At 31.9% G+C, this 17,264-nt stretch overlaps 2 protein-coding genes across 3 annotated transcripts in view; both read right to left on the bottom strand.

Moving 5' to 3' along the window:
• LOC144548475 (uncharacterized) overlaps positions 1–17,264 on the bottom strand; it is a 38,498-nt gene that overhangs the window by 21,044 nt on the left and 190 nt on the right. The window contains exon 2 of one of the 2 annotated variants that reach the window (XM_078297153.1): positions 14,694–16,765. The exons of the other annotated variant lie outside the window; for it this stretch is intronic. Within the exon in view, the coding sequence (XP_078153279.1) occupies positions 14,848–16,560 (1,713 nt within the window). The 5' untranslated portion in view covers positions 16,561–16,765 and the 3' untranslated portion in view covers positions 14,694–14,847. Of the gene's footprint in view, positions 1–14,693; positions 16,766–17,264 lie in introns of those variants that run through there. 2 annotated transcript variants of the gene reach the window in all.
• Positions 2,776–4,567, bottom strand: LOC144548743 (uncharacterized). The gene is made up of 4 exons (XM_078297461.1): positions 4,235–4,567; positions 3,622–3,724; positions 3,364–3,525; positions 2,776–3,117 (listed from the first exon to the last, which is right to left on the bottom strand). The coding sequence occupies exons 1-4, from the start codon at positions 4,492–4,494 to the stop codon at positions 2,980–2,982; spliced, it is 663 nt and encodes a 220-aa protein (XP_078153587.1). The 5' UTR covers positions 4,495–4,567; the 3' UTR covers positions 2,776–2,979.

Genomic DNA, 17,264 nt, shown 5'->3' with positions numbered 1-17,264 from the left:
TTCTGTTTTTTAATTTCTGTTTTTTAATTTCTGTTTTTAAAATTCTGTTTTTATTTCTGTTTTTTAATTTCTATTTTTTAATTTCTGTGTTTTAATTTCTGTTTTTAAAATTCTGTTTTTATTTCTGTTTTTTAAATTCTGTTTTTAATTTCTGTTTTGTAATTTCTGTTTTGTAATTTCTGTTTTGTAATTTCTGTTTTTAAAATTCTGTTTTAATTTCTGTTTTTTAATTTCTGTTTTTTAATTTCTGTTTTCTAATTTCTGTTTTTTTATTTATATTTATATTTATATTTATATTTTATTGTTTTAAAGTAAAAAAAAAAAACATAACAAAAACAGAAAAAAAATAACAGGAAAAAAAACGGAAAAAAAAACGAAAACCAAAAAACCAGAAAAAAAAAAATACCCGTACACGCCCTACCCGTATCCGGACCGCCCTACCCGTCAAGGGTACACGGGTACGGGTATAGGACGGGTAGGGTATGGTTTTTGAAAAAAATACCCGACATACCCGTACCCGTATACCCTAGTACCCGTCATACCCGTACCCGAGACGTACCCGTACCCGCCCGACCATTAATACACTAGCGTACCACATAACAAATTAGACACAAATAATCAAATATATAGAGAAAATTAGTTATTTTTGTTGTATTATGATTTATGAAGTTTGCACACAACACTTTGAATGTTTTAAATATTTTAAAGAATTTAATTATACATAATATAAAAAAATTATATCTACTTCTTTTATATATTATGAAGAAATGTTTTTGTTGCTGTTGAACTTCTATTCAGTTATTTTTTTCTCTTTTCTCTATTGTATTAAAATTTAAAAATATTACTCTTTGTTATTTATATGTTTCATTCAACCAAATAAATGTAAAAATAAATAACTATTTTAGTTTTTGAATAACAAATAACAAAGATATATATGTTTTAAAATATCAGTTGTTGAATTGATTAATCCACTGTTTCGATCAGTGAATCATTGACCCGAAGTTTTATCGGATCAATATCCAGTCTGATTTTGATAACATTGACTTGAATTAACACTTCTAACCCTCTTCAAAATTTTAGGAACTTTTTATTTATAGAAATTATTATTAAATAAAATAAAATAGAAAGAGAATCTTTATTTTTCAATGTCATAGATGGATAAAATAATATATTCGGATTCAAACTTTGAAACACATTTTTTTTTCCGGATATTGGTGTGTTTTATTTTTTATTTTCCTTGAAATGGTGGCGGAGTTTTTCTTTGAAATAGAAAGACTGTTGGTAATTTTTTTTTGCAATAGTAACTAGGATTTTTTGATATAGAACGAGTAGTTGAATTTGTTTTTAAAATAGAAAGAAAATTGAAATAATTTCTGAAGCAGAATAAAATACTTTGCATCCGAGAAAAAAATTTCAGTCTGAAAGTTTGGATCCGATTTTTTTTTCTCGAATCCATATACATTAAAAACTAAAGGTACTTTTATATTTCTATTTATTATCTATAAATAAAAAATTCTCCAAACTTTTTGCACGTTCTAGCGTTCACTTGTCCGCTAAAAATCAAATAACAGTTGTCATATTTTTCATATTTTTTTTCTTTTGTTGTTCCTCAAGGAGTTGTATTTCATTAAAAATAATTATGTTGATTTTTTTCGTTTGGAAGTTTAGATCATCATAAAATCGTTTCAAGAATAGTAGGATGCCGATCAAACCCTAGGCAGCCGCCTCCCCTCTTCTTCTCTTCCAACACACCTCTACTTTCAATCCATTCCTCTGTCATTTCTTCTAGACTTCTTTTCTGACGAAGTGCCTCCTCTCTCTCTCGTCTCTACCTTGAGAGGAGAGGAGATTGAGAAAGAGAGGAGAAACCGGAACCGATTAGAGCTGAGAGTGCGGTATCGTTGGAGTTCGGAGAATTGAGTCTCTACGCCATCTCGATCGGAACATGAGTGAGTAGATCCGGTCGTTGGAGCGCGGCGGTGGTCGAAAAAACGGATCCGGTCATAGAGAGCGATAGGAAAATGTATTAGGATAATTATGAGTGTATATAAGTGAGATTAGAGTTATTTAGAGTAGTTTGGAGAATTTTGTAAGAATAAAGAGTGGATTTAGGTTTAGAGTCATTTGGCTCGTTGTAAGTTCGTTTTTTTTTTCAATGGAATTGTTAGTTGGCAAGCCACTAGCCATAAAAAAAAAAAAAAAGAATAGCAGGATGCCTGTTGTTTATCTAGCAGAATTTAGTAAATAATAGACATAAAATTATATTTAATTGCTTCAAATTAAAACCCGTTTGCAAATCTCTCTCGTCTTCATCATTTCTCTTTGCAAGATGTTTTCATATCTAAATTTCTCATTAGATGAAACATTGTAACAAAATCACCGCCTTCTCTGTTGTCCCTTTTTTAAACTACATATATCAATACAGAAATTTAAGAAAATTCAAAACAGATTCAATTAGTACAATTTGGTGGATTTTGAAACAACTTTTGATGTTTCCTTTTTGGCTACTCTTTGCTCATTGTTTTTAGATTCTTTCTTATATTACCAATAACATATTTTTTTTTATCAGTAACCATTCCTCTTTTGTTTGCCTCAATTTTAGGTTAGTGAGGATGTTGAGAATTAAAACTAAGAATATCTCACTAGCATGTTAAAGTTGATCAGTACAATGATAAAATAATATAACAAAATGCTAAGCTGTTATAACATTTTGATTTATGTTGGCGTTATTTAGACAAATTGTATATTATATTTGAGTTAACTTAAAATCTGATCGGTCCTTCATCATAGATCTATTAAAAAATTAAAATTGTTTGACAAAAAATTCACGAGTATAAATATTCTAACAGTAAAAAGCACACCCAAAGAAATTATAATAAATGACCAGCATTTTAATAAAAGAGCAAAAGTAAAATATATTTCTTAGGATTTTTAACTTTACAATGATTTTTCTTCTTGGAATCATGGGATCTTGCATATCTATCTTTTGTTCTTGGCCAACAAGGGATCAATAGTACTTCTCCATTGATTGTAATCCAATGGTGATCCAGGGTTAGAGAGAGGCATGCCATTCACAAAGAAAACAGGTGCTCCAGTTACACCCCTTGAGCATCCATACTGCACAAAACATCTCAGCTTCTTAAAACTTTTATTTTCTATTCATAAACAGCTCGTATGTAAATCTAACATTTTGGAAAGTAAAACAGCCAATATTAATCATATTTGGTTGCTACGTAAATTAAAATTAAGTTGCTTAATTATTTCATCTTACTTTTTTTTTTATTTTAAGTCTCTTTTGGCAGTTTACTCTGTAATCAAATGAAACATGGCCATTAAATGTGAAGCACAAGATTATTATCTGACCTTGAAGGAAATCCTAGTTGCTTCATCAGTACTTGAATCATTGAAACCTAACTGAAATGCTGTCCCGAAGTTCTCCCCTACGACTGTTAGTGCTAACTTCGTCATGTCGGCTACTATAGAAGCCCTTGACATTTCATAAGTTGGTGCATTGTAATATTGCTCCTGTTTATTCATCAAATAACAGCAAGAACGCTCAATTTGAAAATAGAGCAAACACACTTAATTAAGCAATTATAATTTTTCTGGCAGAGCTCTAACCTGAGTCTTAAAGAATAGCTCGAGAAGGGGATAAACAGAGGATGCGTTCAGCTTGTTTGCTATGTGAAGCGAACGGCACGCGATAAAAGCATTGCTGTGATATCTGCAAAATTTGCTCAAGAAATAATTACATTGGAATTTGAATTTTTGTGTCTAGCTATATGGGTGTTTCACACTTGCAAACAAATTCGAATTGTAAAATAATAGAACAATAGTCTACAACAGAGCAATTGAGACCTATTGCGCTACAAACAAAGCACATATCACTGGTCAATCAAGACCTATTAGACCTCTCAATTTGTATAAATGTATATAAATTTGAAGAAAAAGAATGAACTTTTATCTAAAATTTGCTGATGAAGTCAAATACATCTTAATTTTTTTGCCTCCATCACACCTTCACTTTTTTATTTTCTAATGATAATTTTTTTTTAATTTTATATGTCAAAATAAAAACCGTTAAATGTGATATATATTATTTTTTTTCTAATAGAGACATTTGAACTCTCCTCTCCAGATAAAGATAAATAAGCAATAATTTTGCTAACGTTCACAATAATCAGTCTAAAATCATCTTGAACTCACAATAAAACTAAAATTTGACCGAACTTACGGCAAGGGGAAAGGATGAACAACCAACGACAACCGACCAGTGTAATAATCCAAAGCCTGCTTTAGAGGCGGCCATGAGTCTCGGCTATCGGGACATACTGGATCAAGAAAGGCCTCCACCACGACCGATTCACCCCAAACAGATGGCATTCTGTACACAAAGCCATCTATCTTTGCCGGAATCGGAAGCTGAGATTTGCATATAAAGAAGCATTGAAACAACATCAACAGGTAAAATAAGAGAGGATTCATTTTCATCATTTTGTTTCTTTATTTTTGTTTTTCCGTTTAAGTTTTGGTTCTCTTAGTTTATGGAATAAGTAGTATAAGAAGGAAGGATAATTGACCAATGACCTATCACAGTTGACTTGAGAATTGAAAGGTCTTCAACTGAGACAATGTACCGCAGGAGCATAATAAAAAAAGGTATCCCTCAATCATAGCTCTTGCTGGATGATGTCATATAGATCCGTAATTAAAGCATGTAATTATTTTTTTAATATAATTTTTAGTCCTTCAAATTAAGAATTTTATTTCAGTCCCAGATAATTTTTCAATTGAGGATATAAATTTACGTAAGATATCACTTTTTTTTGTATATAATTCATGTTTTTGTAAAATTTTAGTTAACTTATACATTATTGTACATGTCTCACACTACTACAGAAAAATGCTTCACCGCGCGTCGGTTCAAATCTCACTTCACCATTGGTTTTTGAATCGATGGTGATTGGTTGATAGTAGTGGTATATATCTATGCAATCAGCTAAAAACCGATAGTGTTGACTATCTTTGCCATCGGTTGAATAAACGAATGGACGGTGTTGAGCAACTTACGCCATCGGATCAGAGGTAATAAAAAAATGGTATAAGCATACTATATATATATGTGGCCTGATTTATAAGAGGATGAGGATGATCTTATTTTGTTAGAAATAAATTAATGATCTTGCAATTGATCAATGACCTATCACACTCGACGATAGAATTGAAAGGTCTTTAAGTGTGATAATGAACCGCAAGAGCATCATAAAAAATATGTATCCTCGATGTCGATGATCATAATTAAAGCATGTTATAATTATTTTAATTTAATTTCTAGTCCTTCAAATAATTAATATTATTTGGGTTCCAGATAATCTTTCAAATAACAATTATGACATAAAATTTATCTAAAAAATCACTTATTTCTATGATTCATGTTTTTTTTTTAATTTTAGTTAATTTAATCATTATACATGGCTCATCCTTAACGAGGGTAAATATATATTAAATACTCATGAATATGCACGAAAATGGTTAATTATGAAAATGTGTTGAAATGTTCGGTTATACTGTGAGAATGGTTTGAAAAATGCTCATGTGTCATAAAAATATATATATCAATGTTACTAATGAACAAATAAAATAAGTTGACCATATAATAAATTTATCCAGCTTATATGAATAAATTATATGAAATTTATATATGAAAGATGAAATTCAAAAAAGAATAATATATGTTCGTCAAAAGAAATTATAACAAAATATATTAATCTATTCCGCTTTACTGTCTGTGTACCTTTCTCAATTTTATCCCCTCTTTGACTTTTCTATAATTTTTCAATTTCCATGAAGGATATTCTGTGACAGAAACTATGCATCTAAAGTGTAACGTGTTAGTAACAGAGAGGAAATGTGGGACCCTGCATTTACCCAAAACAATTGCTGGTAATGAGATATTGGCCATTGTGGGCACTTTCCACCGTTTGATCTGAATTTCCAATTCTCAGTTTGATTAACGGATCGTTGCATCAAAATCGGATTAAACCCGTTAATTACTCTCGGACTTGAAATGACGATTTTGAAAGCACACTGGCTGACAATGCACAGTGCACCTCGGGCAGCTTTTGACTTGTATTTTTTTGTGAACATATTCTTTGAGGTAGGGGTGCAAACGGGTTGGATATTATCCAATCGTATCCGACTCCGTATCCGAAAATTTAATACGGATATCCGAATCCGTGCAGATATGGATACGGATATGGTTTTGAATTTTAACTATCCGTATCTGAATAGTAGATATATATTATATAGTTTAGTATATATTATGAAAAAAATTATGTTATTTACTATTATAAAAAACGGATATCCGTATCCATATCCGGTTAATATCCGATTCGTATTCGTATCCGTCTAATATCCGATCTGTATCCGTATCCGGAAAATAAAAACGGATACAAATATGATTTTACCATTATCCGATCCGTATCCGATCCGTTTGCACCCCTACTTTGAGGGGTGGTTCAGTTGGATGGATTAGAATTTTAGAATTGCGGTGGAATTATATTGGAATATATTTTGTGGAATTTTTTAATTATACTTCATTTTGCAGTCAAATTTGTAACTTTTACCCTTATTTAACTCGCCTTTAACTCTCACTTATACTCTTTTACAAGGCGTCGAAAAGATAATTTGTATCGTGTGACTGAAATATGATAAAATAAATGAAATTGTTAAAATAACACAATGCTCATTTCCATTTTGGATAAAAGGCTCAAGCCCATATTTCATATAGCATGAAACAAAAGGCAAATTACAACTGTTCGTCACTTCCTACTAAATCTATTCCTCAGCCCATTTACAAATCTCCATCTCTAATATCAACTTCATAATAAAATCTATTAAAGTCAAAAAAAAAAAAAAAAAAAAAAATCTACGAAGTCTATGTGTGGATCAGATGATATCTTTTCATGACCTGTTATATATGAAAACTTAAGATTATCAACATAATCGAGAACTAGCATTTAGTCTAGTGACAAATATACATGGTCACTATATGAGAGGTTATAAATTCGAAACCCAGATGGAAAAAATCATTTATTATAATAACAAATGTATGAAATAGTTGGATGGCTTGACCTCCAACCTTTACTCAAAAAAAAAAAAGATTATCAACATAATCAGAGCGGAAAATATAAAGAACAATATATAACCCTCAATAAATTTTCATATGTTTAGGTTCGGTCTGGTACCCAATAATGTTCTTATGAGGACCCACATTTGATTGAATTAAACAAATTACATGAGTTTTGTAACATAATTTAAAAACTAGATCAGTACTCAAAACAATTTAGTAGAAAGTAAAATGAACGTAAATAATATAATCAGAACACGAAAAAACAAATAGAATTAAAAAAAAAAAACCAGAACGCATGTAACAATAAGTTGCATTTAATGCCTTCATTGGGCTTCATGATCAGGCTATTGAGTGGGCTTCATTTGACTTTTTGTGCACTGTGCAAAAAAAAATTAATAACCAACTAATATCATAATTAGAAGTTCAATTGCACAGTTTATTACAACACGACACATAAACAAGTATACAACTTGATTATCAAATACAGAGCAGAACTACTAGGTATTAGTGAATTGCAAACTGGCCGGTCCGGTTTTATCCGGTTCATTCTCATGGTCTACGGGTTGGCATGGTTCGGATCCGGCGGGTTTAATTTGAAGGAGTTGGTCCAAATCTGTGCTAAGACCATGGTCCAAATTCACATGGCCCAGTCCAGTCCAGTCAGATTCGAATCTGGATCTGGATCTGTTTTTTTTTTTTTTTTTTTTTTAAACAGTAGTAAAATTATGATTCAATATTATAATGTTATATTGAACATGGATGCATTTTTCTAAATCTAAATGCAAGTTATTATTATGAGAGACTAAAATATATTTTATAGATATCTTCAATATGAAAGTAGACAATTCTTGATACTTTATAAAATTAAATGTACAACAAATCATATTAAAAAATTCAAAAAAAAAGATTTTCAATTTTTTTATGGTTTTCGTGACCAAATCATATTTATAATTATTAATTTTATAATAATTTGCCCCTTCAATAGTATTTGTGAAGATATTTAGTGAAATTGAGTCAATTAATAACAAAATTTGACTTTAATTTTATAAAATATTTTGTAATGAAAATTATAATTATGAAATTTATGTAATAATTAATGTTACAACATATTTATTGCTTAATTAAATGATCTTGACATATTAAATTATATAGCATTACATGTATGTTGCATATATGACATCTTTTATGCATAAACATGAAACATAAATTTTTGTTTTGTGAGTTAATGAAGATGTATGGGAGTACGTTGTCCGTTGGTCGATCAGAATCATTTAAATTAAAGAGCACTGTATTTATTGTCTGACACCTTAGTTTGACCAAAATTTGTTTTTATTTACTCATCCATCTAGTTAACAAAAAAATGAAGTATCATATGAAAATAAATATTTCGTGTTGGATCGAAACCCATACATAATAAAACTTCTGAACTTTTATGTTAGTTACATTGAATGTTCTTACTTAATTATTTTAAAATAGATTTGGAATGATTTCATTGCAGATCGACCGTTAATTTTCCAAGTGTCAGAAAATAGTTTAGTGCATTTCACTTGATTTCCTCTAAAATCCAAATTATTTCAATAAATTTTGCCTTTAAATTCAACAATATTTTTTTTTTAGTTCAATTATAATCATGTCGCAAACCAAATCTTTATACGTTTTTGTGCATATATAGCTCATCAAAAATTAAATAATTTGAATTACATGAGTTAAATAATAACCTCACAATTAATGTGTGTGGTTCATTCAAATATTATGCACATAACACAATTTGTGCATGCTATATCATGTTTTTTTCCTTTCATATATTTATGCTTACAGAGTCAGCTTTTTTTTTTTCTTCATAACACTACAAATAAAATGCAAATGAATTCAACATTTTATAAATTGGAAAGATTTATGCGTAACTCGATTTCGCTTATCTCCCGAAACATTTTCTATTTAGATAAAATTTTAGTTTGAAATAAGCCTCTAAGAGAAATAACAAAAAAAATTCAGAAAATAGAAAGAAGAGAGATTTCAAAATTTCAAAGTTTTTATAGATTTTAAAGGAGTAATTGTTCTCATGCCCATCATAAAATTTTCAAATATCTCATTTTTCCATCACAACTTGAAAATTGTTTATTTTCCCACTAAAAACAAACAACCTTTCAGACTTTCTCTTTTCTTGAATCTAATTTTAAACTTTTATTTGAATTGATGCCACATTTATTTAAACTTTATTTTTAATAATTAGTCTTTAAATAATAGTCAAATAATCATGGTCACAAAAAGAGCAGCATTCCGATGCTAAAAAAGAGGATTACATATATGTCTTTTGAGTTTTGAAGAAGATACACGAATTGTCCATGTAATTTTGGAGAATCTTTAATTTTTATCTATAAAAATATTGAAAAAAAAGAGAGGAAAACAAAATGAGTACTGCTGAATTTTCATACATTGAATAATAGATAGAAATTCTACGAATTCAAACTATTTCTTTTGACACATGTTTACATGCGTTCAGATTTTCTATGACTTCTTATTCATGCTATGCTTCTTACATGATGAAGCCACAGAGAATCCAAAAACATCTATGACTTTAAAAGAAAAATATAATTTAAATCGGTATAATTTCTACTGATCTTTCTACTTATAAAAATTCAACACCACTCTTTATGTTTCTCTTTTATATATATATATATATATATTTTTTTTTTTTTTCTGTAGATAAAAAATTATCTGAGTTTTGTATTTTAGGTTTATATTTTGTCATTTTGCAAGTTACTGGTAGATGAACCCAGTCATCACTTCATTATGACTCTTGAAACAAACAAACATGTGAAACTTGAAAAATATTTGCAATTGCCAACTAATATTTCTCAAATCCAAACTAACACCCAATGCCTCCGAGATAAAATTTACAGCCACAATCAATCATTATCATAATTTGTTCATGTATATTCTTACATATTGACAACTTTACCCCTGTACATCTTGTCAGACATCAAACTAAAATGAAGATAAAAGGGGGTAATATAGCCATCTCAGATAACAAATTACCGAATTTTGCTTCATCTCTTCCAACTCATTAAATTTAAACTGTTTATAAATTTGATTAATTGTTGCGCCACCATTTTCCTTGAAAGCAATACAAAACCAAAATGTGACAGATTCGTTAGATTAGGTTAAAACATAGTTTCTATAACACCAAAGGTATAAATCAAATATCACAATTCAAGTCAAAAACAAACTACCCAAAAAAGTTTGAACTTGTATTTTTTTAACAAAATTAAATCACGACACTTAAATATCATTGAAAAATATGAAAAAAGGGGGAAAAATATAGAATAGTAATGAACAATTAATCCGGTCTGATTTTATTCAATAGAAGGACGTACTCAGCCACTAAAAATATAAATATAAATATACTTTATTTTTTATTTTTTGAAGATTTTCGTTGAGAAGGAGGCGAGCTAAAGTAGATATATAGAAATTAAATATATAATTTGAGAATAATTTTTTAGTTGTCTACCCTACACGAGATAAAAAACAATGATAATGGAAATATAATTTAGGCAATATAACTATCTATCAAATACAAAATTTGGATATTGTCATCTTTAACAAATTATTACTTATTAACTTACAAATATGATATTTATATATTTATAGTACGCGGTTTTTGATGCACAACAACAATTTTAATGCGTTGGCGTGGATTCTAATTACTAAATGACCAAAAGAGAAAATAAATTATTTTTATATTTATACATAATTCACATCTATATATATAATTAATTCTATATATTTCACACTTAATGAAGAGTACGACTAGTATGACAACAATGTCATTTCAGTCTATATAACACTAACTCTTAAATTTATTGAATCGACTTCAAACGAAAAATCCAAACCGTTCCAAATGATATACTTCATTAGTTGTGTGTTTCTCTGCAAAATTTATAATTTTTTTAGTTTATTTAGTATCAAGTTAAGCGGTCAAATGTGAGAGTTTTTAAGTTAATTTTAATGTACCATTTTTCAACATTTTTGACCACTTAATTGGATACTAAAATAACTCCAAAGTATATAAAATTGACATGTAAACGCATCACTCATTTAGCAATTCGGTTTGAACGGTTTGGATTTATCATTTGAAATTTATTTGATAAATTTTGAAATTAGTGTTATATAACATCAATGTCATCCTAGCCAGACTCTTTAATGAATACAAATATATAAATTTATAATTAATTTTTACAATGTATCAAAATTTGTATATATATACATATGCATCAATTATAATTTATGGTCACGATTAACAGACATAGGACTAAAATAATTTCTTATATCAAATTGAACTCCATACATCTTTCATCTTTCGTGAAACAAGTTCAATTAAAAGAATGTTCAGTTTATGGATAAATATGAAATAGAATAAAGGTTAATATAATATTGAGCATAATAATTACTGTCAAGAGAGAGGCCGACTGCAATTTGCTGATAATTACAAGGCTTTATGGAAAATGTCAAATTTTTTTGAAAAAACGCTTTTTGGAAGTTGGAACGAGGAATTTGAAAGTAACAGCGCAGAGCACACTGTTCAGTGCACCTCCGGCAGCTTTTGAATTGAATTAATACTTTCACCCTCTTCAAATTCTCTGCTCGTTTTAAGCGTTCACTTGTCCGCTCAAATTCAAATTCAGAATTCGAAGAGGGACTAGGTCAGTGCTGTTTCTTTTATTTATTTTTGTTCTACATCGAGTTGTACATTTGAGATATTTGTCCCATTTTTTTTTTTTCGTTTAGAATTTTAGATCATCGTAAAATATATCGTTTAAAGAAGAGTAGCTAGGAAGCCTGCATGTCAAGCGATTTTTGTTATGATAGACATGAAATAGTTGCTTCAAATTTAAACCCGTTTCCTAATCCCTCGAGTCTTTACTGAGATTCTTTCTCATCTTAATTCGTCATTTTCCCTTTGCAAGATGTTTTAATATATGTACATTTTTCAATAGATGAATTCATTGTAATTTTCAAACATATTTTCCAATGTATATACATCATGTCTGGCATCTTACGGCTCTGGATATGATATATGCTCTTTACTCTTTAGAGTTCTTTTTTTGGTATCTTCATTACAAGGATCAGTATTTAATTAAATTAATTTCATTTTCTAAATTTTTGTCTCTTATGCTATACAGAAAATTTGAAGAACTTAACACATAATAGATGTCTTCCCAAGAAGAAAGCGATGCTATGCTTGAAGCAAAATTAGCAACCATGATCGAACCATACAAGAAGGTTGGCGTAAATACCGATGATTGCACACTCAAAGGCCTACCAATTTGCTTAATTCCTGTCGAACAATTTGGAAAGATCCAAAAATTCTTGCATCACCTAGTCAAGCAGGAAATATTTCCTCAACTAATGGCTCGGGCTTTTCTTAAGGGGATTATTTCCAGTGCCGGTAGCCTTACTGCAGCCGATATTTGGAACATAAACACTTGGCTTAGGACTAAGGAGGGGCAAACTTCGATTCAAGAGGAGTTTAATATAAGGAAATTGAAAAGGGAGGCTGCTAAGCAGTTGCACAATGGAATGAGTTCTAGTGAGAATGAAATGGAGAGGATGGTCGATGAGAAGTTCGGGAAGATGGGGAGGATGGTCGATGAGCAGTTCCGGAAGATGGGAGAGCGGGCAGACACTCAGGATAAGGTGCTCGCTGACCTTCGCAAGATGCTTCACTCCAAAGAGATGAGTTATAGTGGGAAGGAAATGGAGAGGATGGTCGATGAGCAGTTCCGGAAGATGGGAGAGCGGGTGGACGGTCAGGATAAGGCGCTCGCTGACCTTCACAAGATGCTCCAGGACTTAGATAGCCAGCTGGCGCAGCAGTTGGAGGCGAACCAATACATCGAGAGACGACCCCTTTGCTAGATATGGGTCTCTGTCTTGGGTGTTTTTGTTTATTTGTTTAAGGTTCAAGGTATTATGTCATGTTGTATTCAGATGATTATGACATATTATGTTGCAATGTTTATGAAATTTTATTTATGTTATTGTATGTGCATATGGTTGGATGCATATGTAAACGGCCCTGTTCGGCCATCACTGTTCCGCCCTGGTTCACAATGCTGACGGATCATATGCCGTTGCAATGCCTGTCTGCAATAGCTGAGTCAATTTCAACAGAGATTGGAGCGAATTCTGCCCTGGTTCCAAATTTCAAGGCCACGACTCCATGTAAATTTTTTATTTTTGCTTCATATTTGTCATTTACTAAGTTACTGGTAGATAAAGCAAGCAGTATTATCGTCTTTGCTTCAACTCCGGTCACTTCATTATGGCCCTTGAATGAAACAAACATGTAAAACTTGAAAAATATTTGCAATTGCCAACTAATATTCCCCAAATTCAAACTAAGACCCAATGTCTCCGAGATAAAATTTACATCCCACTGATATTACAGCTTATGATTTAAGTATCATCCAGATGACAGGTCCACATATATCCTACATATAATTTTTTTTTTGAAATAAACAAAGAAGAAAGCGAGTCAGTCTGAATAGACTTATTGAGTTATTGAGGAACTGATACAAAAAATCAATAAGAAACCGTGCTCAACGCAACCTTCATCCAGGTCAGAGGGGCAAATAGTGGCAAGCCGCCATGAATTCATTTCTTATTCGTCTTGTTGTCTCATGCTGTAAGGCATAAGGCACCCCATCTGGCACCAAGTAAACTGTTAACAAATAATACCATCATAGATGCACTATGCAAGGAGAACTGAAAATAAAGGTATTAAAGTTTCTCCCTCCTTGCAGAGTGCATCCATGATGCTATTATGAGTCTGACGAGTCCTATTTCCCAACCATCTAATTGGAATGGCGGCGCTTTCTATTGACTTACCTAGATTACCTAGATTGGATATTTGCAATTGCAAGCACCCGTGTCTCTTTGTTATCAAGCAATGAAACTTTTTAAATGGGCTGGGCTACAATTTTCTTTGAAAAGCTCATCATGCTTGGTTTTTTCTATTTCGGCCTAAAATGACCTCCAATGTTTCATTGCCTTATTCATTGAATTAAATGTTTCTCTTTCCAATTTAGGAGGAATTAATTTCTACCAATAATTTAATAGTTTAATATTTTCATTTAAATTATCACCAGGTTGGACGAAACCTTAGATCTAACGAAAAGGTCTGCTACTCTGCTGGCCTGGATATAAAAAAACTATAATTAACCGAATGGAAAAATAGTAATGGTTGAAGCCAATATGCATTGCAAACATGTGCACTGAATGTTTCATTCGGAAAGGCCATTCAATTTTAACATATATCATTTTAGTTTTGATGAAAATTACAAGAAATTTTGTAATGTTCAAAATAGTAAAATCTTAGAGATATCTCACTTCAATTAAAAGAATTGTACTTGATGTTGATAACACAGATAGCCTCATCTAACAACATTGAATTTCGATACAATACAATATGGGTTTTAATTTACTGACATCTGACATAGACTAGAATGCAAAGCAACCAAAAAAAGCAGGCCAAAAGTGCGGCTGCAAAACATTGAATCACCCAAAAAATATAAAAATAAATAAAAATAATCTGTCCAGGAACACTTCTATTGTTACATGTAACACTAAATGGAGCAACAAACTGCCCAACAGTACATAAATTGATCATTTAAATTCAAATAAGCTATCTATTGACAACAAGAATAAGCACTTCAGTCATTAGTCTTACCAATTGTCTCCATGAGATCCCTCGCATCATCATCTCGTCCCATTTTCAAAAGCAGTTCTAATATTGGTCCAGAGGCAGCTAAATCGGGTTTCACCCCTTCTTGCTTCATTCTGTTCAACACACACATAGCCTGATGTACTTTTTTGTTCTTTGCATATGCTTTCAGCAAGGAAGTGTAAGTTGAGAGATCTGGCGCAACATGATTGAGTTGCATTCTATCTAAGATTTTCATCACATCATCGATAGTGCCATAATTCGCATAGCCGGTAAGTAAAATTCTATATGATACAACATCTGGTTTTATACCTCCCGTTACCATTAAGTCAAGCAACTTTTGGGCTTCCTTGCTTTGTCCTTGTTTGCACAAAGAATCCATCATTGATCTGTAAGTAACCTCATCCGGCAAAATACCTCGATCAATCATATCCTGGAAAACTCTAATCGACTCTTTCCAATAGCCTAGCTTAGAATATCCATTTATAACACTAGTATACGTGATGAGATCCGGTATGACACCTTTATCAATCATATCATACAGCAGTTTCTCTGCCCTGTCAGTTTTCCCCCTCTTGCAAAGAGAATTCACAATTATAGTGCAAGTCACGATGTTAGGCAATATTCCCTTTGAAACCATCTCGTTCAGCATCTTCTTTGCCTTTTCTAGTTTGTTCATCTTGCAGAGCCCATCTATAAGAGTACTGTAGGTAAAAACATTAGGATGCTTACCTCTAGAAATCATATTACATAGCACCTCCTCTGCTTTTTCAGCTTTCCCCTCCTTGCATAGTGCATCAATTATGGTATTATAGGTCACAACATCGGGATCATGCCCTTTAGAAACCATGGACTGAAGCATTTCCACTGCCTTGTCCAATAGCCCTTTCTTGCACAACCCATCCACGAGAGTAGTATAGGTCACAACATTAGGTTTAAGTCCTTTAGAAACCATGTAGGACATCAGTTTCTCTGCCTTCTGAGTTTCTCCTTCCTTGCACAGGCCATTAATCAGTGAGTTATATGTGACTACGTCTGGCGCAATACCCTCTGAAAGCATTCGTTCAAACAAACTAAATGCTTTACTAACTGTGCCTTCTTTACATAGGCCATCAATCAGTGAGCTATATGTGACTACGTTTGGCGCAATATCCTCTGAAAGCATTCGTTCAAACAAACTAAATGCTTTACTAACTGCACCTTCTTTACGAAGGCCATCAATAACAGTGCTGTAGGAGATCACATTAGGTGTGCAGCCCAACTTTGGCATTTTGTAGAGCAACATGGCAACGGCCTCACTAATCCTATTCTCATAACAGAGGCCCTTGAGTATAGGAGTGAAGATGAAAGCATCAGCTCTCTGGCCCACCCTTATGAACCTTCCAAACAAAATCAATCCATGTCCCAGTTGATTCATACGGATACAGTAGCCGATCAACATAGTATAGGTCACGACATTGGGTGAGGGTGCGACTCCTTTAGTTTGGCTCAAACGGTTAAAGAGTGAAAATATAGTTGCATAATGGTTGTTTGAGTTCTTCATATGAATTAAGGCCTTAAACAGATGATTAAAGGAGTAGATGGATGGTGCCGGGCTCTTAGCAGCCAACAAGCGATCAAAAAATTGAAGGGCATCTTTAATAGTAAGGGTGCCCGACCAACAACGTTCTTTTACAACTAGTTCTAACTGGCGGATCCCCATGGCTGTGTGTTGAAAATTGTTACAAGTTCCACTTGTAGAATCTGTGGTAGCCTCAAAACTGCTTCTAGAATATGGGCTGATACACCCGTTTGTTTGACTTGTTTGGACAAAAATCCACTTGGAGAACACAGCCTTCACAGTTCAAGGAGATACGTTGGCTGTAAGGGACTTACTGAATGAGTGCTATAATTAATCAATGGATGACCTACATAATAAAAAAAAAAATGAAAGAATGGCGAATAGATTTTGCATAAAGTACTAGTCTTGCAGTTGCAGGTCAGTACAATAGGTACCACACTAAGTACTGTACTAGTTAGGCTTCAGTATTTGGGAGCTAGCAATCCATACATTACAATGTAAATAGTCCAACACAATTAGTAACAGAATCTTGCAAGCACAATTTCAATCAGATCAGCTCCCATGCTATTAATATATCATGTTAAATTGTTGGTTGTACAAGTATACATTGGCCAATTTTCGTTCCAACCCAACTTTTTAATACATTGTAGATGATGATGCATAATTACCAGATTTATAGTGTTCATAACTGTGGTCAATTGGTTTTATGCCGTGTACGGTACCCAAGTATCTATTTGACAAAAACAGCAAAGGATACTTCCCATGAAAATATTTGACAAATTGAATTCGAGACTGTAACATTTCTGGATATTTTTCCAAGCAACTTGAATGCACAGTCACCACGA

The sequence above is a fragment of the Carex rostrata genome, chromosome 33 (assembly GCF_964058835.1).
Source record: "Carex rostrata chromosome 33, lpCarRost1.2, whole genome shotgun sequence".
Classification (NCBI taxonomy): Eukaryota; Viridiplantae; Streptophyta; class Magnoliopsida; order Poales; family Cyperaceae; genus Carex; species Carex rostrata.
This window is presented reverse-complemented; position numbering and strand designations above follow the sequence as displayed.

Excerpts from the sequence above, each read along its gene's own strand:
- LOC144548743 (XM_078297461.1), bottom strand. The coding sequence starts at position 4,494 with ATGATGAAAATGAATCCTCTCTTATTTTACCTGTTGATGTTGTTTCAA. Across the intron at positions 3,526-3,621 it reads AGCTATTCTTTAAGACTCAG|GAGCAATATTACAATGCACC; the intron begins GTTAGAGCTCTG and ends ATGAATAAACAG. Across the intron at positions 3,118-3,363 it reads CAACTAGGATTTCCTTCAAG|TATGGATGCTCAAGGGGTGT; the intron begins GTCAGATAATAA and ends TGTTTTGTGCAG.